We start from the raw sequence: 23,382 nt of genomic DNA on the forward strand, positions 1-23,382 counted from the left end.
TATCTGAGAGTTAATGTCCTTATTTTCAGTCATGAGCCCCTGTTGGTGAAGTTTGTATGCTGTTGGAACTCAAAACGATCGTTCACACGCCATTTGGCTTTATATCGGTCTGTCTTAATGAACTTACCACCAAGTACTAGTAGATCCAAATACTGAATAATCATATGCAAATGATAGACTGCCGTCATTTGAATAGTAACTTCCGTCAAGTAAAACAGTCCGCCAAAGAAAAGGAGGAGTGTTTGCCGAGTAAAAGTTAAGCTTCCCTATAGGAAGTCAATTCTCATAACAAAATCTCTTAGCCACTTGTTACACTTAGGTTAATGGCCTCATTAGTGACTCATATATAAGCTTTTTCCTTCACCAGAGAACCACTTACAAGATGCATCTATGTGAAGATTCATAGAGGCATAGTGGAAGTAAGAGGCCGCTCTTGAGCCTGAGTTCAAGAGAGCAGCTAATAGGATGCAGGAGATTTGAAATTTAGTTGCCTATCTTGGGCTGAATTTATTGCTAAACGGTTCGTAAACTTTTGTCCATTCAAGATTCTTGTGATGTACTGCTGTTTCATCTTACACCTCTTGGACATATGTCAAGCCCGTTATTATAGTAGATATAGGCCATTAGTAATGGATCATCGCACATATCGGCCTTCATATGTTGGGCAATTGAATTTCTAAAGCTCCAATATTTAAGTGCTGTCATAAAGCCTCCTCAGGGAGCAAGAAGACACCAGACGTTAGTAAAGGAGCCGAGGCCAACTCTGCTGCCGCAGGAGGAAGGGGAATGAGAGACGGGCTGCGGTCGGCCATCAGGCCCAGTGATGGTGAGAGTCGAACCAGGAGCAGCAGCCATTTCGTTCTCGGGGTTTATTTGAGAGATAAAGAAAGAGAGAGGCAGAAATTTGAAGAACTAAAAGAAGGAAAAACGACACGATGCTTGAACACGTGATATTGAATATGTCTGAGCCCGGGGAGGCTTTCTCGTGGTAAAACTGGAAGACAGTGACAGGAACTCCGTAGATAGAACGTCCCTGATTCACTGCCCCTCTAAGCGCGACAAGCTTTTCATTTGGCGTCACTGGCCAGTTTTCCTTACAACCTCATGTTTAGACTCCTCTCAGATCTAGCTTTAACGCCAGGGCCATCTTCTTTTGTCTACTGTCGTATTCAGTTCTCTGACTTATTCAAACTTTTCCTTTTTAACGAAACATATCCCAACGAGGAGATGGACTCTGACCCCAACAGTTTGGCCACTGTCCGACCGAAAATCACTGCCGCCAGTAAGTCTAGCGCGTTGGATGAGGTATTGATAGCTAAGTTATATACAGATATACAAGCCATGTCGATCAGAGAAATCCTGGTCAACATCCGTCGTACTATCAAGCCGAATAGGAGGAGACGCAGAAGGAGGAGGTAACTTATAGTAGCCTCCTGGACTCTACGTCCAAAATCAAGACCATCAATGGCCGTACTTGCAAACCATTGAAGGTATTATAAGTCCTATACCTACTTATGTATTATCTAAAAGCCTTATACTAATTAGTTACTAGAATGCCATTGCCGAATCAGAGAGGAGGTGAACGAAGAAGAAGAAGCCTCGGAGCCACCTACCAAGAGGCGCCGTGTGAGAAAATAGATGGCTGGCACAACGAAATGAGCCAGCGAAGATAATGCATCCTCAGCTGCAGCCAGTTGGCCCCCCCCCGCATCCTGAATCACAACATTTGGTAGATTTTCTTTCTCAGGTTTTGCAACAGAATGCGTTGGAGCATTCAAAAGTAATTTGTGTATAGAAGTCAAAGCAATGTCTATCAAAGAAATTCTAGCGAATATTTGCTGAAAGGTTGAAGCCACCTGTGAGCTGAAGATCCAGGAGAAGGAGGACGTTACCTGCAGCGGCCTCCCCGACTCTCTCGTCGCTTGGAAGACGCGAAGAGTCCGAATGCTAAATTCCCTTCTTAGGATGATGGCTTGAGGAATTGAGATCAATTTTGATGAGTTGAGACTAATTCATATGAGTTTAGACCAACTTATCTCAAATAGAACACATCAGGCTCAGGCTTCGCAGCAAAGAAAGCCGAGTAATTGATCTTCCCAACGCCAACTCTCTCCGATATCCCATCCCTCGTTTCTCTGAGCAAGAGCACATTACAAACATCCAGCACACTGGTGGTTCCAAACCGACCCATATCCCATCGCGGATCACCAGTCTCATTAATCTTCTCAGTACTTGGCTTCACGCTCTCATCAGGTGTATCAGGCAAGCGTCTTCTTTGCAGCCACTCTTCTTGGAGAATTTCATACTGCATTCTCATCGGATCACCATCCCAGTACATCTCCCACCCGATGGGTGGAGGTGCAACGTATGAGAGACTGTCGCGAGATATGGCCACGAGGATGTACTTTACTGGAGAATCCTGGACTTCTTCAGCCGTCGAAGGGATGTTGAGCTGTTCAAGCGAAACGTTGAGACTCAAGCTCCCAGCGCGATAGCCTTGATGGTAGAGGATACGCTGCCACGGTCGACGGTTACTGGCTGACCTGTCTTCATCGTTGACTCCTATCTGGATGAAGTTGTCCTGTATAGGTGACGACAAATACGACTCAGAGGGCTTCTCGCATAGTCGAACCGACACCGCTTTGGCACGAAAGTACAAGGTATCTTCGAAGGGCAACTCCACGATAGGCTCGTCAGGAAGATTAATCGGAAACTCAAATTTCATGCCCGGATACGCCTCATGCATAAAGAGATGTTCATTTCGGTCCTCATTGTGCTCAACCGCCCATCCATGCTCGTAGCAGTCAATATGCAAAAGCGACCAAAGATCAGTCTTGTGCAGCAATAGACGCGAATTCTCAGCTTGACGTCTCTTCTCGTCAATTTCCTCTTGCGTTCTCTCCACTTGCACAAACGTCTCCATGAATTCGTCGACAGTAGCTGATTTAAGCCACATTATCATGCTGACCGGGGCATAGCACACAGCGTTATGGAAACCTCTGCCACGGTATGTAACGTGCCCTTGCCAAGCTGCCCATGTCCAACTGGGAAACAAAATCTTTCCATCTGGTGATCGTCTTCGAGAAAGGGGTTCTCTGGGATACCATAAGAGAGATCTTGTGAGAGCAAATTCCGGCATGGCGTGCCAGAACTTGGTATTTGTGCCGCAGCGGATAAGGTCTGCAATACCGATAAAGGCATTCACGGCGTCGGATTGCCACGTCATGTTTCTCTTTGTATAAGCATCGACAGCGTGAGCGTACGCTTCCCAGAGTGTATACCCCTTGATAAGAGGTGCGTCGATTGTATCTGAGCTCGGGATAGCCTTTGATTTGTATAACGGAGCACCATCCTCTGAAGCTTCGCTGGTAGTTGGATCTTCGCCGATAAAAATCGTCATGTCATCTTCTGTTGCGAAAGCTTTGTTGATATACGCGGCCTGGGTTGGGTCTGACCATATACGCATCCATAGGTTGTGGACTCGAGATGTCAGTTGGAGATGGTCATTGAAAGGCGTGATCGTGTATGAAATTGGGTCAGAGACAGGAACAGTGTCTTCGAAGCAGGCTCCATGGGGACAAACAAAGCACATCTGAGCGTCGGTAAAGTAAACTGATCGTCTTGAGAGGACTCGTTCTTGGAAGGTCCACGCTCTAGTGTTCCATAGGTTATCTTCGATATCGAAATATCTTTGTCTGGCATCTTGGAATGCGACGGCAAGAGTGAGTCCCTGGAGCTGTTCTATGCTTTGCTCTTTTGATCGAAGAACTCTAACGCCTGGTAGTCCGTCGGTGGGATTGACGTTGGAAGAAGCCATGATTGAAAGCATAGCATTGGCGTAGATAGTCCCCATGTTTGTAATAATCCTAGCTTTATCGTCCTTGTCATCTTGCGTGATGCATAAAGCATCGATCCAAATATAGCGGATACCGAGCTCTCTCGTGACCTTGATAGCATCAATAATAGTTTGCGGAAGTTCGACGCTGTTACCTAGACCTCCAGGTCTGCTAAGCTGGTCTTTTGTTTGGGTAGTATACTGTGTCTGACTTCCAGTCCCCCAGACATAAGAAAGGCAGATGTAGTCACATGGTGTATCGACCTCCTTCACACAATTATCGACGGTGTCGATAACTCGTAGCGTGCCCATGAGAGGTTTTAGATATTCAGTAGAATCAGTTTCTGCTGATTTATGATCCTTGTTGCACGCCTGAAGCCACTGTCGAAGGCGAAGTATATCAGCAGCATCATTTTGAACCACGAGACCCTGAAGAGGCTTTGACTGACTCCTCTCGCTCTGCACTGGATGTATCACAAATCTTGAAACCTTTGAATGGTCAAGATCCGAGAATTCTACTTCCAGCCTTAGAGCAAACTCCGGCCCGTCGTCCAAGGTGCTGATACTCAACTGCATCCCTGGCCAATCATCAGGATGAACATCCGCGAGTATCCCATCCTGAATAACCGTCTTCCGGATCAATCTGCAGAAGGAACAATGGCTATCCTCATCCATGACCTTGGGAATGCCATACACAGAGATGCGGGACTGTCCTGGTAATTGATTTCCCGGTAGACCTCGTTGAGATAGAAGCACTCTGAAATCAATGTGTCGACACATATCGCACAAATATTCAGCATCCGTCTGTTCAAGAACAGGAGGATCAGGAATAAACCACTCCTCATCACGGCCATCAGAGTCTTGAAACAACCCCCATCTTTGTATAAACTGATGATGCTTATACTGATCAAACTTGGCCGTCTCTTCGTCCTTGACTTTCTCATCCGACTGGTCTCCAGATTCTTCCTCAACGGAAGAAATACGGATGCTGATTCGACTCAGCTCTTCATCCGTCATACTATCAACATCTGGTTTCTTTTCTTGTATGGCCTTATCGACAGTCTCGAGACTTTGTCTTCCCCTTTTCTCGCCGAAACTCTCCCAATCACGGATCATAGCCGCAGTCTCTGGTGATTGGTCCAAGATCTTTCCATCTCTTTCTTCTAGGGCTTTTCTGAGTACTGTTCTTGTGGTATGGTCGCGAATGTTTTTGGAAACGACTGATTTCAGGTTCGGCGCCATTATGAATGTGTTTCCTAGCGTGTATATCCAAACTGAAGTGAGAGAGAAAATGAGGTTAAAAGAGAAAACCAGGGGCTTTGGCTGGTCTTATATCTGCCGAGTTCCGTAGGATTTCTAGCTGCGGAGTGTGATCCTTGCATTTCTGGCCGCTTTTCCTACTGCGCCACGGACACGGACACGGACTTGAAATACACTAAAGCTCTAGGCGAGGAAAGAAAACTCAGGACCTTGATCCTAACTGATAAAAAAGACTTGGGTAAATTTGCAGAAATTTAGGATACCTTTTACTGAGTTTATTTGACACCCTTTCTTCACCTTCGAGGATGCTATATCCTCAGATCCTGACGACCACTGGCTCCCTGACCGACTTCCAGTCACTTCCGCCAGTACGCCTTCTCTCTTCTCAGACTGCTGCGATACAGACGCGTTGAATGGGCTATCAAGAATAAGTCATCAATGCACTGTATTATGAGATTCATAGCTAATTTGTGGATAGACATGACAATCAATACGATGATGGCGAGCATGCGCCGTAAAGCTGAAGCCGACATCGAGCGGAACAAGGAACGGAGACGTGAGTTGTTTTTGAACAAGAAGAAGCGAAGAATTCCAACAGATAAGCTTATTGCTCGTGGCCTGGTCGAGAAGATGAACTAGGACAAATATAAAATCTACCGGTGCCATATCGGCGCCCCAGGAATCCAACCCTTCACCCTCTGGCATACCAACAAATCCTGGGCACCCTCCTCATCCTCCCCCTTCGACCCAATCGTAGCATAAATCGTGAATCCACATCTCTCCAACGTCTCAATCAACTTGAGCAGTATGATCCTCGTTTGGACAGTGTCTGTCCCTGAAGGATTCCATGGCATGTTTGCAAGATGTGCCTTGAAGCGGTCAGGTGTGATTTCTTTGCGTCTTACATCACGACCAAAGATCTGTAAGATCGCGTCTGTGAGGTCTTTGGGTGGTGAGTCTATGATCTTGAGTTTATCGCTGTTGTCGAATGATATGCAGATCCAGTCGCACGGCGGTGGAATGGGATCTTGCTTTCTAAAGATAAGTGAATCTGATATGTTAGTTAAGTTCATATAAAATAGTCAGAGAACATACCTTTGCTCTCAGACTTGAGCGTAATCTCCATAGCCCCCTGCAACACCCACCCCATATCAAACAACTTCTCCAGAATTCTCAACATCAATCTCCTCGAATCATCATTCCCACCAGACCTATGCAGCCAAGGTCTTCCGCGAAGCCTGAACTCCATTGACTCCCCGTAGGGCTGCACATGTGAGATACCAGCTGGCCATCGTGCTGCAACGACTTCTTTGATGGCTGATACTTCTGCTTCTGTGAAGTTGATGAGACGGATGCGGTCAAACATGTTGAAGGTCATGCAGGCGAATTGGGTTTGGAACATTGGCGGTGGTGAGGCCATTGTTTCTTGGAATGATGGGGGGAGGTCGGGAACCTTTTCGGGCATTTCTGCGGGAGTGTCTGTGGCTTTGGAAGAAGACATTTTAAAATGAATTTACAAATTGAGGGCTGATGCTGAATGATGAGAAATACTGTGTTTTGGGCTGTGTGCAAATTAATGTTGCGTGGAAATGTATCGCTTCAAGCTGGGAATAGCGTCATTTGTTAACGTTAAAAGAACACCGAAAACCTTCTAGAAGCGAGTGGGTTCTGCGTGTTTTATACAGAGTACCTCGTCCTGTTGGTCCTGCCTTACCGTGGCTGTGCGGGCCGTGAGGCGCAGCAGGATCACCACCCACCACCAGCATGATTATTCCCATAAGTTAAAGCAGTTGGCTACTAATAGACTGTGCTAGCCCTGCTGTACTTTCCAACAATATATACCCCCTCAGCGAAATGATATATAAAGCTAGGCCAGCGATCTCGAAGACTACAACAACCAGGCTGGCAATAAATGTATAGGACTTGACAGTATCAGTAATGGTTAAAATACCAATAGCCCGAGGATTCTCTTACCAGTTCTATACATAGAGTTGCCCAGCTTTGCCGCGACCTATTCTGGCATGACCAAGACCATAGGTCACTGTTACTCTGAAGCACTTCTTTGTCGATGATCAGGTAAATAGTTGCAATAACCCAAGCTGCAATCACAGTACTAGAGCTAGCCAGCACGGCGACAGTATGTACCCAGCCGTCACGCAATGATTGGGGCTATCCTGATGTTAGAATATTGTGAAAGGGCTTTAGGTGGTCTTTTATAAACTCACAAGGCTGAGATGAGCTGCTATGGCTATTACCTGGACAAAGGATGCAAATACTGCAATTGCCAGCATTAACCAAGTCGAGAACATGTTGACCGCTCTCCAGCCATCCTCATTTCTACTCCCAGATTTATCCCAAACATTAACTCCATGAATAAGTAAACTCAGAATACTCAGATCGAGTAAAAGGATCAAGATGCGCAGGCAGAGTCTGACGGTATCGAAAGCACCCCGACGCTTATTCCGCGCACGACGCCTCCTGAGGAGAACATGTTGATCGGAGACCGTATGAAATGTCTTTGTACCGTAGTCATCGCCGACTTCGTCATGAGGGTCGAGCCGGTTTGAGTATGACTCGTAGGCAGGGGTTACACTAAGGTCCATGATGGTTGAGTATTGGGTCTTGGATGTGACTAGCTTGGTTCGGGCTCTTCAAGTGGAATTATGTGCGCGGGCTGTCATCTTCTTATGCTGTGATAATCAATGGTAACTTTACGAATTTTCATGTAGTAGTATCCCGATCATGTCAGCCGCAATTCGGCAACACCGTTCTTTAAGCCTTGTCCCCTCGGATGACCCAATTATTTATCATCTAGACAATGTAAGTAAGCTGACTATCAGCCGTCACGATAAAGCTTGATATTTTACCTACAATATGCTCACTGCATGTCGGCCAATCTAGACCATTTGGGGTTGCAGAGCTGGGACTTGGTGGGGTAGCTCCCCGCAGCCCCTCTAGAGAAAACTCGCTTATTGCAGAACCTGGATACAGTCCCCAGGGGTTACAAATGTGCATTTCCGCGATTTAAATAGGTATTTTTTGCCACAATGGAATTAAAGAAGACCAATAAGAGATAATTATTCTTATATACAGATAGAGATAATACTGGAGTGATTAGCATAGATTGGCTACTGAGAATGACTAATCTAAGTACCTGTAATAACATTTGTAACCCCCGGGGACTGTAACCTCCACTGTCAGCCTGGATGAGAAGCTGAAGATTTTGCTGCAGCGGGCGTGGCTGTGCCCAGCCCTGTTTCGCTCACATCTGACGAGAGTGTGAATAATAGCTCAGTCGCGCAGTGGAAATGTCTGGTTCAGAATTGATGCCAATCTGCGGTGAGAAGCATCTTCAGTCCGCCCTGCTACGGCAGCCCAAAAACAATCGCTAGAATCCATTGCTTCTGGGAATTAGCGGCCGTCGCAAATCACTCAAGCAACAGTTTGATCCTCACATCTTGGCAAACAGACCCCAAAGTCAGAGCAGCAATTATGTTTTGTTCATTCTCTCTCATCAAAGTTTTACAAGTCTAGTATACCACGCGCCCCCCTGCTCTCCCCAAACTCCAATGCCTTCTACCGCCACTAACCATGATCCAAATTCTACAATCCAAAGCAAAAACTGCAATGTTCTGTCATGCCGGCGCGCCGTTTTTTGTTTCGCCCGAATGATGATGATGATGATGATACTAGTATACAAGAATGCTTCTTTTTCGTGAGTGCTGACTATTATTATCGTTTGCGTGTGTCCTTGCCCTTCTTCTTTCCTTTCTTTTTATCCTTGGGCAGTTCGAGTTTCGTGTCTTTGAGTTGCTCTGCCATTGTGCTGAGCATGTGGTCGTCGATGGTGTGCATTTTGTGGCCCCATGCGTTGTACTCTGGTTCTTCTTCCACTTGAGGTGTGTCGAGGTCATCGAGTGCGCCGTCGAGAACAGACTTGCCGGCGGGTGTGCCTTGTCGCGCTGTTGATGTGCCGGAAGCATTGTTGCTGGGCTTTTCCGTAAAGTCAGCATCGTCTGCTTGGATTTCCTTCTCTGCGACACGGGCAGCTGCAACATCTTCTCTGTCTTCTGCTTGTTCGAGCGCCCGACCGACTCGTCGTTGGTCAGAACTGGTGTCAGGGCCGCCGAGGACTCTATCCAGGGCGGCGTCTGCAGCATCCAATCCTTCGCTCTTCGTGTCGAGTTTGTCGCTGAGGACGTCTCGTACAGAGAGTTTGTTGAAGTAGTCGGTAGTGAACTCTCCTTCTTGAATGACCACATCATCCAGCATTTGCTTCTGTGAAGCTTTACGAAGAATGTTGGCTTCAATTGTGTGTTCACTGACTAGACGGTAGATGTGTACATCGCGAGTCTGTCCAATACGATGGCATCGATCTTGACATTGCTTGTCCATGGCTGGGTTCCAGTCTTGGTCATAAAAGATGACGGTATCTGCACCTGTAAGGTTGATGCCGAGACCGCCCGATCGAGTCGACAGGATGAAGCAGAGAATTCGCGGGTCATTGTTGAATCGGTCGGTGAGAATTTGTCGCTGTTCCACCTTGGTAGCACCATCCAGGCGGAGATATTTGTGCCCGTGAATGTTCAAGAATTGTTCGAGGATGTCCAGGACTTTGGTCATCTGTGTGAAGATGAGAGCGCGATGACCACCAGTCTGAAGTTTGCGCAGTAGCTTGTCCAAAACTTGGAGCTTTCCACAGTCGTATTGTAATAGACGCTTGTCGGGGAATTGAATACTGAGTCGCATGCGCCCTTCGTGCCAAGGATCGGGCGGCGCTTCTTTGGGTAGAAATGGTGCCCATCGAACGGGTTTCGAGAGTTTGAGGTCTTCATCTGTGAATGCTTCAATTCCTTTACGACCGAGGACAAATTGATCCATGTCTCTGGTGACAACGGCCGGTGTAACACATGAGAACTTCTCAATAGTCGTCTTGAAGCTGTCGGCACGCTGATTGACGGTCGGTATCATGGACTGAATGAGCCTCGATTCCTCTTCGAACCAAGACATTACCATACGAGGGACTTTGGGGCGGGGCTTGTATGGCCTCTTATCGGTACCAATAGTCAATAACTCTACCAAGTTCTTGCCATAAATAGGCTTCTTCTGGCGGCGTAAGGCATTGAGGTAAACGCAATGTTGAAGCTCTTCAAAACGTCCCCACCTTGCGCCACTCTCCAAGTATGCGATGTTCGATGAGACTGTTGAAGGATCTAGGTGGTCGTTTGCTTGGTGTGCACGGGTTCTTTGAGCCTCTTTAAGGTCCATTAATATTCGATGAGAGCTAAGTTGTGAGATTCGCTCGGCTTGTGTGGTGGAGAGGGATTCGGATTGAGTAGGGATGAGGTTGAGAAAGCCGAGGCTGACATCTTTCATGGGTTTGGGATCAAGAAGTAGCTTCTGTACCCTTTGCTCGATAAAGTCATAGTCTGAAACGACAGACTTGCTCATTCGGAAGGATGTCATGATTGGTCGGTCAACAAAGAGATCTGGGTGATTGCAGACCTTTCGTAGTTGCATGAGACAATTGATGATGGAGAGATAGTTGCCAGAGTTGAGTGTTTCCTTGGTGTCATTCCGTGAGAGGAATCCATCGTAGAGCTCACGTTGTCGCTTGGAGAGTCGGCAAAACTCAACGTGCTCATATTTGGCAGGCATTTGCTTCTCGACGTCGGCTTTCAATCGTCGTAGTAGATATGGTCGCAGAACTTTGTGTAGCTTCGAGATAATAGCTCGTGCCTCATCGTCCATCTGTTCTCTCCCACTCTCAAGAATTTGCGATTCAGGCTTTGCGAACCAATCGTGAAACTCTTGCAGGTCGGCGAAACCACCAACGCCATTCTCAGCCGGCATGAGGAAGAAGAGGAGCGACCAAAGTTCTGTGAGGTTATTCTGGAGAGGTGTGCCTGTGAGTAGTAGCCTGGCTTGAGTGTTGAAGCCAAGTAGAGTCTGCCATCTTTGAGATTTGAAGTTCTTGATGTTGTGTGCTTCATCCAGGATCATGTAGTGCCAGCGACGTCGCTTGAACACTTGCTGATCCTGAAGAACAAGCTGATATGAGGTGATACAAACATTCCACACATCATCGTTGTTCCAGCCTTGTCGCTTGCGTTTTCGTTCCTCTTGAGATCCGTAGTATGCCAAAATTTTAAAGCCAGGGCACCATTTCTTGAACTCCATTTCCCAATTGAGCATGACACTGGTAGGGACTACAACAAGATGCGGTCCCCATACCTCGTGCTGACATGCTAGATGTGCAAGCAGTGCGATAGTCTGAATCGTCTTGCCAAGACCCATTTCATCGGCAAGAATACCGTTGGTGCTGTTGGCATAAAGACCTGCCAGCCAGTCCAGTCCGTCGCGCTGATACTCTCGTAGGGTGCCTCTAAGAAGAAAAGGTACATCAATTTTGTGATTTGATGATGCCTCTGGTGAAACAGATCGGCTTGGTCCAGTTTTGTCTACTACCATCATCTCCCCAGAAGAAGCCGTGTCCAGCTCAGATGGCTTGGTTTCTGATGTAGGAGGGGGAGACATACTATGTGCACGACTGGGAGGATTAGTTGGTTGTTCCGATGCCGATCTGTGGTTTTCCAAGGGTAGAGTTGGTGCGGATTCTTGTTCCTCGGTAGGTTCGGTCATGACAACCTCAGTGTCTTGTGGCGTGGAAGCCTCCGCGGGGGCCTCAGTGATGATATCAACATCAACCGGTACATCCTCAGTCGCCGCGTCGGGTACATTGGGTTCTGGTGCCGGTGTTGAGGCTTTCTGTTCAACATCTGCAGCCCCTCCAACTTCTGTCGCTTCGGGCTTCTCAACAGAAGCATCCTCAACTTGAACTTCGCCATTGACCTTTGGCGTTGACTCTTCGGCGTCAACCATCTCAGTATCCCCATTCTCAGTTGGCTCCTCTGTCGCAGCTTCATCGTTCATCTTCTTCAGCTCCGACTTGCCAAAAAGAAGTCCCAGCAGACCACCTCCAGCATCTTCATCAGACTCTTCTTCCGATTCGTCCTCTCCCTCCTCATCACTATCCATATCGGTAGACCCCATGTCATCATCCATATCAACAGACTCGTCGCTGGTATCGGCATTTTCTTCCGCGGTTGCTTGGGCAGTGTCAACTGCATCAGTGTCATCGCGGCTTGGTTCGGTGATCGGTGTCTCTGCATCCGGCTTTTCGAGTTCTGGTATATGGGCATACTTCTCGCGCAGCTGCTCCTGTGTCAAGTTCTCATCACCTACATCCTTCAGATCCTCCTCTTCGTCACCCTCTTCCTCATCTGATGACATTATATCGCTGTCGGGATCGTCTTCGTTATCTCCGTCTTCTCCCGACGCCAAGTCAAGGTCATCGTCGTCGTCGTCCATGCTCATGTCGTCGCTAAGATCATCGAATCCATCCTCTTCCTCTTCAGAAAGTTGCTCGGAATCCAACCCTGCTCTCCGGGCTTGCAATTTCTGTTCAGAAAGGTTAACAGCTTCATTCAAAGCTGCCTTGACTCTCCTCTGCTCTTCTTGTTCCCATTCGGCCAACCGTCGACGATTGACTTCAGCACGAACATTCTCCCAGGTACCGAAAAGTGCCTTCACCACAACACGATATCGAGATATCCATATCGCCCTTTGTTCCGCCTCGATCTCTTCTTCTGACTTTGGTTGGCGCCGTAACCACTCGTCTCGACAGGCCTCGGCCACCCTTTTCGCGGTCAATCGATGTCGTTGTTGCTCAGCCAGCATCAGTTTTCGAAAGTTCATCATAGCCTTCACCATGTGGTCTTGTCGAGCCCATTGCCTAGGCGGCTCTTCCTCTGCTTCCGGGAGAAATACTGAGCAGCGCCCTTGAGAGAGGAGCCCACCAGGTTCAACTTCTTGTTCAATTCGAAGAATGGTGCGTGCGTCCTTAGCAGCCATTTCATCTGTATAAGGTGGGCCATCTTCAGATGCCAAGAGTCCACCGTCCTCAACAGGGATGTCACCAGCTCGAGCCCAAAAGTCCTCAAAGTTCGTACTAATCTTGGGTTTCTTTCGGACTTGATCGGGATGCACTAGAGGAATATCGCCAGATCGTCCGACTCGTAACTTAATGCGGGGCGATCGATTGGTAGCATTTTTCGGCTCTTGAATGTCGTCTTTAACATCATTAAATCGTGCAGATCTTCTCGATCTTGTCGAGGCTTCTGGAAGAGGGCTTCGACGTCGGGTGGAACGGGAGGGTCGGGTTTCTGTAGGCTTTTTTGAAGATTTTGGAGTCGACGCGGGTGTTTGCTTCGAGGGAGCTTTGGTGGCGGGGCTAGCTTTGTGTGAACCGTTGGGCATCTTTCTCGAGTTGCCATTAGTCAACTGAATTTCTGCCTTTGGTTTGGAAGCATTGGAATTTGCGCCGGATCGTCTCGTGCTTCGAGTTTTTGTATTTGTTTCGACTGGGAGTGTATTGATGCGGCCCGATTTTCGACGTCCATTTTCCGTGTATGACGTTGGGCCGTCTGCAGATATCTTCTTCCATGGTGGCGACTCGGGCTTTATCTTTTTTGGCGTACGTGGAGGTGTCGATTCTCGTGTGCGTCGTCTTTTTGCAGGTCGTTCATCGTCATGGACATGACCGTTAGGCTGTGATTCTGATGCATCGCCGTTCGTCTCATCGTGACCATTAGTCATCCCGTTCAACGCGACATCCCCATTGACATGCGCCTCGGGCGCGTTCTCGTCCTTGATGGCATCAGGGTTCGACTTGGGCAGCACGTTGGCGGGCGACGCGGTCTCGGGCATAGTCGCAACGTGGAGACAGTGGACGCAGGGGGCGTTTTCTCTGCGAAGCTATCATTTGCGGGGTCGAATTAATGTCTACAGAATAGTAGCGCTTCAGCGGATATTCATACAAGTTTTGCACATGTTCAGATGCTTTGCGGGCGAACTGTGTGGAATTTAGTGGTAAAATCCAATGTCGTCAGCAAAACTTTTGAGCTGGGGGAAAATCGAAGATGCACGCCCCTGGACCTCTAAATGAGCTAACCGAAAATGGCCCGAACGCGCTTTTTGATGCCTGAGGCCCAATTTTCGGTTGAGAATCATCACAGCCTCCATTGGCTAAAGCTTCAACGAGCATCACATCACGTCACAGAGCAATTGGTCGCCGCGACACTGTCACTCGGCCGAGGTATGCTGCCAGGTGGATTTGGGGACATGCTCAATTGATCGCTAACTTTTCAGATGCTCCCTCAACGAATTGTGCGGGCCTCGGCCCTGCGCAGCACCATGACAGCTGCTCGACGACTTCCCACGATCCAACGCCGAACCTTTCTCCCCGATCAGTATACCGACAAGAAGGTCATTGACCAGAAGTACCCCGAGCCTCCCAGATTGAGTGAGGCCGAGGACCCCGGAATGGTCAGTGATGATGGGTACGAGGTGGAACGAAGCTGATAATCTCTCAGAATGGCGGCTACATCAACCCTCCCCGAATCAAGCGACAGTTCCGTGACCCTCATGCAGGCTGGTGGGATCCTCAGGAGCGACGAAACTTTGGTGAACCCATCCACGAGGATAACGATGTTCTTGGAATCTTTTCTCCCTGGGAGTACACCTGGACTACCGCTGGTCCTGGTGCCGTCATGGTCGGAACCTTTATCGCCGTTTTCCTGAGCGTTACCGGAGTTGTCTACCTCAACTATCCCGATCGACCTGCTTATCCCCGAGAGTTTGAGGGTGGTCTGGAACGAGAGCTTGGTGGCCCTGGAGCTACAAGGGTGAGTGGTCAGGGATATTGGATGTTCGTATGCTAACGGTTATAGGCTCGCATGGAGGGTGATGAGGAACCTTGAGAAAATACTCATTTGTACATAAGAAAGAATGGTTCAATGGATTAAGTTCAATGGATGTTAGAACTGTGTACCAGCAATTGATGGTTAAGCGAACTGACATGATATGGCTAACAAATGGCTTGACTGTAAGGTGTAGTTTATGGCAGGGGACAAGTATAACAAGGCCAATCAACGATTACAGTTGGATTCCCAATTGCTGTCTGCCCATAAAGTGTTACAAACGTCCAGCTTACACCGAGTCAAACTTACACCAATGGGTCTTGGAGGCTTTGCTCCTGAAGCCTGCCACGGTCCCTGGAATCAGCCCTATGGACCACGTTTAGTCCCCAAAATCGGCCAAACAGGCTGCTCGTCACCTTCCTACAAACATAGCATAATATCTCGGGCAAGAGCAAGGACAAACCATCATGTCGTCAATAACATTTCCTCCTCCAACTCTCATTCATCACCTCTACTCCCCATATCTCCCATCCCATCAAGATGCGATACGAGGATTGGGATGTCCTTCTTTCGAGGAGGGCTCTAGTATCCCCTCTCGGGAATTTAAGGTGGCATGTCATGTCGTTCAACATGCGGGTAAGTCGATGTTTGGAGTGCCTAACACTAAAGCTAATCATCGCAGAGTCCATGGGCTCTGCTCTTCCAACCCTCGCCTGTTTTGTCCCTGGTCTCAACGCAGGAGTTCCCTTTCGTCTTTCTATCCATTCTTGGAAAGCATTAAAGGATTTAAACGGTGATCATATCCTCAATATTAGCAATTCGGTCCTTGAAGCCAGGCTCTTCATCGATGGAGCTCTTGTTGCGTATGTTTCCCATTTGTCTGCTGGTATCTTACTAATATTGGCAGAACTACCTCCGCTACCGGCAGCGTTCGCTTCCCGTTGATCATAGACAGACAAGGTCACGAGAGCCTCAAGTTCCCCATATTCCAACAGGAACTGCTCTATCAACGTCACTGGAGCCCAGCCGACAACCTCGGCCGTATCAAACTCCTCATCAACCAAAGCTTTTCCAGTGCTTCGTCGAGCGTTTCGTTCAAGGGCAAGGCAGTCGTATTTTCCTTTCAACATGCACCACAGCACATTCTAGAAAGCCTTCAGATAGCCTGGCCCAACCCAGCCATGTGGAATCGTCAACGTCAACCTTCTGCACCTGCCTCTACCAATAGTTCCCATGTCAGCTCGCGTCCAATTTTTGCGCGTCGTGGACAACCAGCCCCAGAACATATCAACAACGACGCCGCTCTAGGAACAATGCCATTTTCTGGTAACCCTACCTTTGGATGTCTAAATACTCCAGTGAACGGGCCAATGTCACCATGGAGTTATGTTCTCGTCCCGCCAGGAAGAGAAGGATCACCTTATCTGCTGGCTTCCGAGGTGCAGTCTCGTAGGAACCATGAACGAGTGTGGCCGACTTCTCCAGTTCTCACCGACGCCACGTTTAGATTGGATCAGACCCAGAATGCATCGCAACAGATGTACCCCCAGCCGAACAGTGCTCCGATGTCATTTGTGCAACCTCAGCTACATAGTCCTACGATTCAAGGGTCGACCGAATTCGGCCGAGGAACCCCAAGAAATCCTGCCAGGCTTATCTTTGCGCCGAAACGCAACAGTCCACAGGAGTCTTTCAACTTGGATGTTGTTGAGAGGGCGACAAAGAGAGCTCGAGCCAACACTCCAGAGTCTGCAAAGACACTTAGCCAAGAAAATGAAAATATCAGCCCTCACTTTGATAGCCCTTACGAGTTCATAAACGCGGATATTATTTGATCTTACGGGCGGCGGTCTCCCCGTAGTCGATTACGGAACGCATCACATGGCATGGTAGGGGTATGTTATCTCACTGTTTCCGACATTGTTTTCTTGTCCTACATGTAGCATCAATCCGTGTTTTATCACATATCAACTTTGTTGTCTAGCTAGTTAGATGCACAAGCTTAGTTTGACCTTGACAGGCAGTTTTTAATACAGCATGCGATGATTCATCAGTTTCGCGAAGGTTCCGGGCTTCCGTCTTAATGCCTTGCATGGAAACGGCTTTGCGGAAATATGAATGGCAGGCTACTGGCAGCTTATAACACCTTGTACAACACTTGTAACACCCAGTCTCGTCATGTTGACTCACTCAACGTGGAAGATTCGACGTCGGTCATTCGACCTCCGTCCTCCGGTCCAAAGTTATTCATTACAAAGCTGGGATAATTCGGGCTCGGGGTTTATTGTAAGTCCGCATGCTGCGAAACATTAAAGGTAGGGACCGTTCTGACCATCTCGTTCTCTTCTAATGATCGAATTGGTTTGGTTAGGTCGCACAACTTCTCATCTTCAAGCCCCTTCTTATATCGTGTAGCCCATTTCCACCCAACCTATAACGAGATCACTGCCGGCCTGATACGATTCGTGGCTTTCACGCCGATCTATGCGAGTTCGCCAAAGGATCAAATGTTCACATAAGCATCCGCCTCAAGTCCATAGCGAGATCAGATGAGATTGGCCACTATCATTCATCTCAAGATATACGGGCTTACCCACGGCTGAAGCTGAACGGAAACTCCGACAGTCATCCAAAGCTTATAGACAATCCGAGAATCCTCAAGCCTCACGGCTTCCGGCCTCCGCTAGGTCGCAATTTCTGGCCTGGAGGAGTAAATGCGCTACACGATCTTATCGTTCCACGCTTTCTCTTGGTCAAGGCCGCTGAAGTCATGGCAGGCCCCCATATGCATGGGCGGAATGCCACACCTTTGTGCCAGGCCACAACTGCAGGTGAAGATCTTTTGTCAAGTCTTGTTGCTGTGGTTTTCCTCTGGCCCCGAGGTGAGACGAAAATTTCGTCGACTCAGCATGAACTTCCTGAAAAGATTCCGTCGTGTTACATTGCTCTGCAGGCTTCTCATGAGTGATTGATGAAGCTAAAAGGGCGTGTCTTTCCGCATGCTTGGCTGTTGTTGTTCTGTTCACTTCCAACGGCATTCGTTGCAACTCTTCAAGATGGCTTCTATCATGTCTGCCCCAGACTACTCGATGGCTGCGACGAGTCGTTCGCACCTGAGTGTACGTCTGCCAAAAGAAACTCTTTACTCATCTTTGAGGGAATCTTCTCGCTACTTTAACTTTGACTCAGAGACAGCCAAGCTTGCCCGAGATGCTGATGAGTGGCTTGCAACGCATCCCAACGGTTCGGGATCTAAGGAAAAGGATGTCAACGGTATAAGTCGACCTTCGTCAATTGCTCCAAGCAACTTTAGTGTTCGATCTTTACCAGCAGACTACAGTATGCCAGAGTATCATGGTAGAGACTTTTCTCATCCTGTCATGGGCTCAGTGCGCCATAACGAGATTAGACCTCGATCCGCTGCTCCAACAGAGAGTACTGAGAAGCTTCGGTCATCACCCCCTGTAGACGGTGTTGAGCCCACAGGACCTGATCAAGAGTATCCCACTGGAGTGAAGCTCGCCTTGATTACCCTCGCTCTTTGTCTCGCCGTCTTTGTCATGGCCCTGGGTAAGTTTCCCGTCCCCGATTCACAGACCCCACTCACACATCAGACAATTCCATCATTGCAACCGCAATTCCCAGAATCACCGATGCTTTCGAGAGTCTCAACGACGTGGGGTGGTACGGCTCAGCATACATGCTCACAACGGCCGCACTGCAGCTGTTCTTTGGTAAGCTGTATACCTACGGCAGCATCAAGTGGACCTTTCTGTCAGCCATTGCTATCTTTGAGGTCGGTAGCCTCATCTGCGGTGTCGCCCCCGACAGTGTCACCCTCATCGTGGGACGAGCTATCGCCGGCGTCGGTGGCGCTGGCATATTTGCTGGTGCGCTCACCATCCTTGCCTTCTCGGTACCTCTTCATAAGAGACCTATCTATACTGGTCTTGTCAGTGGTATGTGGGGTATTTCTTCCGTTGCTGGGCCTCTGCTTGGTGGTCTCTTTACAGACAAGGTTTCATGGCGTTGGTGTTTCTACATCAACCTTCCCATCGGCGCCATCACCGTCGTTGTCATTCTCTTCTTCTTCCCCGAGCCCAGGCGTGATATCGAGCCTGCGACATGGCGCGTTCGCTTCTGGCAGCTTGATCCCATCGGGACTGCCATCTTCATGCCCGCCATCGTGTGTCTCTTGCTTGCTCTGCAATGGGGTGGTGTCGACTACGACTGGGATGACTCGGTCATCACATCTCTCTTCATGCTCGCTGCCTTTCTTCTCATCTTGTTTGTCTACGTGCAGTACAAGATGGACGAAAACGCCACTGTGCCTCCTCGTATCTTCAAGAAGCGCACCGTCTGGGCTGGCGCCTGGTTCTCATTCAATACGGGCGCGTGTTTCCTCACTGCCATGTACTTCCTGCCAATTTGGTTCCAGGCTGTACAAGGACAAAGCCCTATCATGTCGGGCGTGAGAAACCTCCCGATGCTTCTCGGTATTGTTCTCTGCGCCATGGCCGCCGGTGCTGCCGTCACTGCCTGGGGCTACTACACGCCTTTCATGATCGCCGGCTCAGTCCTCATGGCCATCGGCTTCGGCATCATTACCACATTTGAAGTTGAAACATCGACAGCCAAATGGATAGGCTACCAGCTTATCGCCGGTATTGGCGTAGGGATTGGACTCCAGCAATCCCTCATCGCCGTCCAAGTCGTCTGTGAAATGGTCGACGTCCCCACAGCCACAGCCCTCATCGTCTTTGCTCAAACCCTCGGCGGTGCGCTCTGCGTCACCGCTGGTAACACTGTCTTCACGAACACGCTCATCAACAAGATCAATGAGCATGTGCCCGGTCTAGATCCGTACTCTGTCATTGCGACTGGTGCGACCAATATTCGCAGTGTGATTAGAGAGGAGTGGCTTGATGGAGTGATTCTCGCGTACAACGACGCGTTGACGACGAGTTTCTATGTTGGTGCTGGAACCGCGTCGGCGACGATCATTGGTGCGTTGTTGGTGGAGTGGAGGAGCGTCAAGGGTCATGAAATTGAGATGGGAGCGGCTTAGGTAATGGTCTGTAGTGTCTTTGTGATGGTGATGGTTGATGTTGGAGTTGAGAGAGGCGACGGGTAGAATAAAATGAGGCTGGTATGGTAGAGATAGCAGAGCGTTCTTATAAATGATGATGATTTGTTTGATCTTAATTTGAATACGACTGTTATTCATGCTGTGTCTTGTTTAAGCGGAAATGCACACCTTCAGATCTCGAATTACCCTGCACCTGGATATATTTCCAGTCTTTATTCTCGGGACTTGTATCATCTCGCAAGTCTTCTATATCCTTTTCCCTTGTTCAAAACTGTATTTTCTTAGTTCAAGTCATTATTCTCGAGCTGTATCAGTGCCATCGCAGCCATACTCACCACTCATCATGAAGACGAAATACCCTCCATTCTCCCGCTCGATTTAGTTCAGTCAACAGAAGAGAGAAGAAAAATAATAAAGAACAGTATCCATATACACGTTGACAGATAGGAAAATAAATCAGATGCACAGTTCCTTTCATTTCAATTCATAAGTACTCACTTCACAGTATCACCAGTAATTGAGAAATGTTGTCGCGATTAAGCTGTTTCCTTCCATTTTCAAAATGCAAGCTCTTAAGCTTAAGCGGATGGAGCCAATGAAAACTCGCGACAATTGCGGGGAGCTGTAGTTCCCGTGGGATATCATGTGATGCAAGCACAAGCGAGCCAACGCAAAAGTGGGGCGATATCAAAACTCAGATCCTCACCTAAACAACACGAAAATGCCTCACCAGCATCGCCAACATCAAAAAGAATTCATTAGGGCTCCACCGGGGATTGAACCCGGGACCTCGCGCACCCAAAGCGCGAATCATACCACTAGACCATGAAGCCGAATCGTAGTTATTACAAGTGAATCGTAAAAGAACAATATGATTGTAATGTTGAAGCGAGGGAGAGTCTCCCGCTCCCTTCACCCTCTGACCATTCCACCCTCAGGGTCTGTCAGCAGTTTCCCAGCATCTCAGTAACTCCACGTTACCGTGATCGCCAAAGTCACCGGTTCCTGCCATTAACAGGACAACCTCATTGTTGTATCAACCTCCCGGAACTGAAAGCTGGCAACGCTATAGCGAATTGGAATAGACGCACTTCTTACGTGACCAGTCACATTCTGTCCTGTTATACGCATGTACGTTGCTCTTCTAGCACACACTCTTTGCTGTGCTCTGTGTCAGATGAGGCTTTCCGGATCCTCGGAGCTCCCCGCATCACCAACACCGAGTGGGGCCGTCAGTAACCACCATGCTAAAATAGCACGGCAACTTGTTCCTTAGCATCGCTCATCAGACGCAGAGATATATTAGAGTAAGGCTTACAAATAATAGCTTCTCAGTAAATCAGAGTCTATCGACAGCCAACGGCACATGTGGCAAGCGGGGATTCCTCATCTCATGCTCTGTCCCCGCATTTATAAATGATACAATCAACATGCATATAATCCTAGTCATCATTCTGCCAGTCAGCCCCCATTGAAGTCAGTCTACGCGCGCCCAGGTTGACCTGCTTCAGATAGAGCGGGGAAGAATAGACGCAGTAAAAACCTCACTAAACTGTATCACAACACAGACTCAAGGGTTGGCCTGCTTGATTCAGCATTCGCATTGCACAACTTGCTCTTTACCTCATTCCACTTACTTGATGGATTCCATTGCAACCACCAAGGCCGAGGCGGATGCCCATTTGGAAACTCTTCGTCAAAAGAGGGGCGTTGGTAGAGGACAACAAGAGGAGTCTGTTCTGGTACAAAGTCTGGACCAGGCACTTAAAATGCGTGTATTTTATCCAGGAGTATGTGGTCTTGTGCTGACTACTTACCGATAGCGTTTCAGATCAACTATACAAAGCTTCAACCCATTTCATTCTCGAATTAATCCAGAATGCAGATGATAACCAATATGGTTCTGAAATTGTGCCCAGTCTGCGACTGGCATTATATAAAAATGAAGGTCAGGGATATTTCCGGTCTGACTGTAACGAAGTTGGCTTCACATTCAAGCAACTTGACGCTCTTACACGAGTGGGTCAAAGCACCAAAACCGCCAGCATTAACGACTCAAAGTCGTACATCGGTGAAAAGGGCATCGGATTCAAGTCCGTGTTCAAGGTAGCTGATGTGGTCCACGTCGCAAGTGGGCTTTATGAATTCAAGTTTGACCGCAATACTCGCATCGGAATGGTTCTTCCCATTACCTCACAATTTCCTGCCACAGATCGCGTGGTTGATCATACGCAATTCCTGCTGGAGTTGAAAAGTCAACGCGACTACGATATTATTAAGAAGGAACTAAACAGTATCGAGCCAGACCTGCTGCTCTTTCTACGTAATCTGCACCAGGTTCATATATCGACTTACGGCTCGAACAAGGTTTATCAACGTAAGACCACGAAATTCGACGCAAGATATAAAGGAGAAGCTGTGGAGATATCTGTTCAAAGCGACGATATTACATCAAAAGAATTCATCGTACACCGACATGTTGTCGAGAAGCTACCCCCAGAACCCCAGAGAGAAGGCGTGATTTCTTCTGAGGTCGTACTAGCGTTTACAGTCGACAGTGAAGCTAATCCCGTAGCCAACACTCAAAAGGTGTTTGCTTTCCTCCCAGTTGACGATTTTGGATTCCGCGTAAGTGATCTTTAGTTTAAGCAAGCTCTACGTACGCAGACAATCAGTTAACACTCCTCGTTTTAGTTTCTTATCCATGCGGATTTTATACTTGTAGCCAATCGAGAGGGCCTCAATGAATCGAGCCTTTGGAACTGGTCTCTCAGGGATGAAATCCAGACTGCTTTCGTGGACGCAATTCACCGTCTTGTTTCACTATCCCCCACCCGGGATGGGGAGGGACTGTGCTACAAGTGGCCGAAATACCTCCCTCGTTATCATGGAACCTCGGGGTTTTGGTATGGCCTACACGAAAACATGATGAATGCCCTGCGTGATACACCATTACTGAGATCGCGAGCGGGAGGCACTCTACGAATGCCTACGGATCTCTACTACGTTCCTGGAAGGTATAGATTTGAAAATGGAACTGTTTTCGACCTCCCGTCACTTTCACGCTCGCACTTGTCATTTGAGTATGATAGCGTGAAGTCAGAACTTTCCTTAATTGGGGTCAAAACTCTTGATAACAATGATCTATGGCGAGAACTTTCCCAATGGATTAATGAAGTTGGAGTTGACGGCCTAAAAGCTCAATCAGTCAAGTGGCACCAAAAAGTCAGTTCAATCTTCTGCGACCAACAAAAGCTACGAGAGAAGCTCCGAGATTTACCAATTGTGCCTCTTCGGGATGGCTCATGGGTCAGGGCGCGCCAGGATCGCGTCTTTTTTACTTCTACGCATACCCAAGAGCATGTGCCCACTGGCATCGAGCTCTCTCGTAGATAACTCTGTGTCTCAAGACTCAGAAAGACGAAGATTTCTAAGTT

At 48.2% G+C, this 23,382-nt stretch overlaps 6 protein-coding genes and 1 non-coding gene across 7 annotated transcripts; 3 read left to right on the top strand and 4 right to left on the bottom strand.

Moving 5' to 3' along the window:
• Positions 1-2,032: 2,032 nt before the first annotated feature.
• Positions 2,033-5,077, bottom strand: J7337_004870 (uncharacterized protein; the record flags this gene model as incomplete). The annotated part of the gene is made up of 1 exon (XM_044822558.1): positions 2,033-5,077. The coding sequence occupies one exon, from the start codon at positions 5,075-5,077 to the stop codon at positions 2,033-2,035; it is 3,045 nt and encodes a 1,014-aa protein (XP_044683891.1).
• Positions 5,078-5,748: 671 nt separating this feature from the next.
• On the bottom strand, positions 5,749-6,596 carry J7337_004871 (uncharacterized protein; the record flags this gene model as incomplete). Its single annotated transcript, XM_044822559.1, has 2 exons — positions 5,749-6,146; positions 6,191-6,596. The coding sequence occupies 2 exons, from the start codon at positions 6,594-6,596 to the stop codon at positions 5,749-5,751; spliced, it is 804 nt and encodes a 267-aa protein (XP_044683892.1).
• A 2,231-nt stretch (positions 6,597-8,827) lies between these two features.
• SWR1 (swr1 complex component) lies at positions 8,828-13,864 on the bottom strand (the record flags this gene model as incomplete). Its single annotated transcript, XM_044822560.1, has 2 exons — positions 8,828-11,610; positions 11,635-13,864. The coding sequence occupies 2 exons, from the start codon at positions 13,862-13,864 to the stop codon at positions 8,828-8,830; spliced, it is 5,013 nt and encodes a 1,670-aa protein (XP_044683893.1).
• A 486-nt stretch (positions 13,865-14,350) lies between these two features.
• Positions 14,351-14,916, top strand: J7337_004873 (uncharacterized protein; the record flags this gene model as incomplete). The annotated part of the gene is made up of 3 exons (XM_044822561.1): positions 14,351-14,482; positions 14,530-14,841; positions 14,887-14,916. The coding sequence occupies 3 exons, from the start codon at positions 14,351-14,353 to the stop codon at positions 14,914-14,916; spliced, it is 474 nt and encodes a 157-aa protein (XP_044683894.1).
• A 2,996-nt stretch (positions 14,917-17,912) lies between these two features.
• On the top strand, positions 17,913-19,924 carry J7337_004874 (uncharacterized protein; the record flags this gene model as incomplete). The annotated part of the gene is made up of 2 exons (XM_044822562.1): positions 17,913-18,426; positions 18,471-19,924. The coding sequence occupies 2 exons, from the start codon at positions 17,913-17,915 to the stop codon at positions 19,922-19,924; spliced, it is 1,968 nt and encodes a 655-aa protein (XP_044683895.1).
• A 782-nt stretch (positions 19,925-20,706) lies between these two features.
• Positions 20,707-20,778, bottom strand: J7337_004875. Its single transcript has one exon. It is a non-coding gene; the product is annotated as a tRNA-Pro (tRNA).
• Positions 20,779-21,585: 807 nt separating this feature from the next.
• On the top strand, positions 21,586-22,588 carry J7337_004876 (uncharacterized protein; the record flags this gene model as incomplete). Its single annotated transcript, XM_044822563.1, has 2 exons — positions 21,586-21,677; positions 21,769-22,588. 2 exons carry the CDS (start codon positions 21,586-21,588, stop codon positions 22,586-22,588), a joined length of 912 nt encoding a protein of 303 aa, XP_044683896.1.
• Positions 22,589-23,382: the final 794 nt, after the last annotated feature.

Source organism: Fusarium musae, chromosome 3 (assembly GCF_019915245.1).
Source record: "Fusarium musae strain F31 chromosome 3, whole genome shotgun sequence".
Classification (NCBI taxonomy): domain Eukaryota; kingdom Fungi; phylum Ascomycota; class Sordariomycetes; order Hypocreales; family Nectriaceae; genus Fusarium; species Fusarium musae.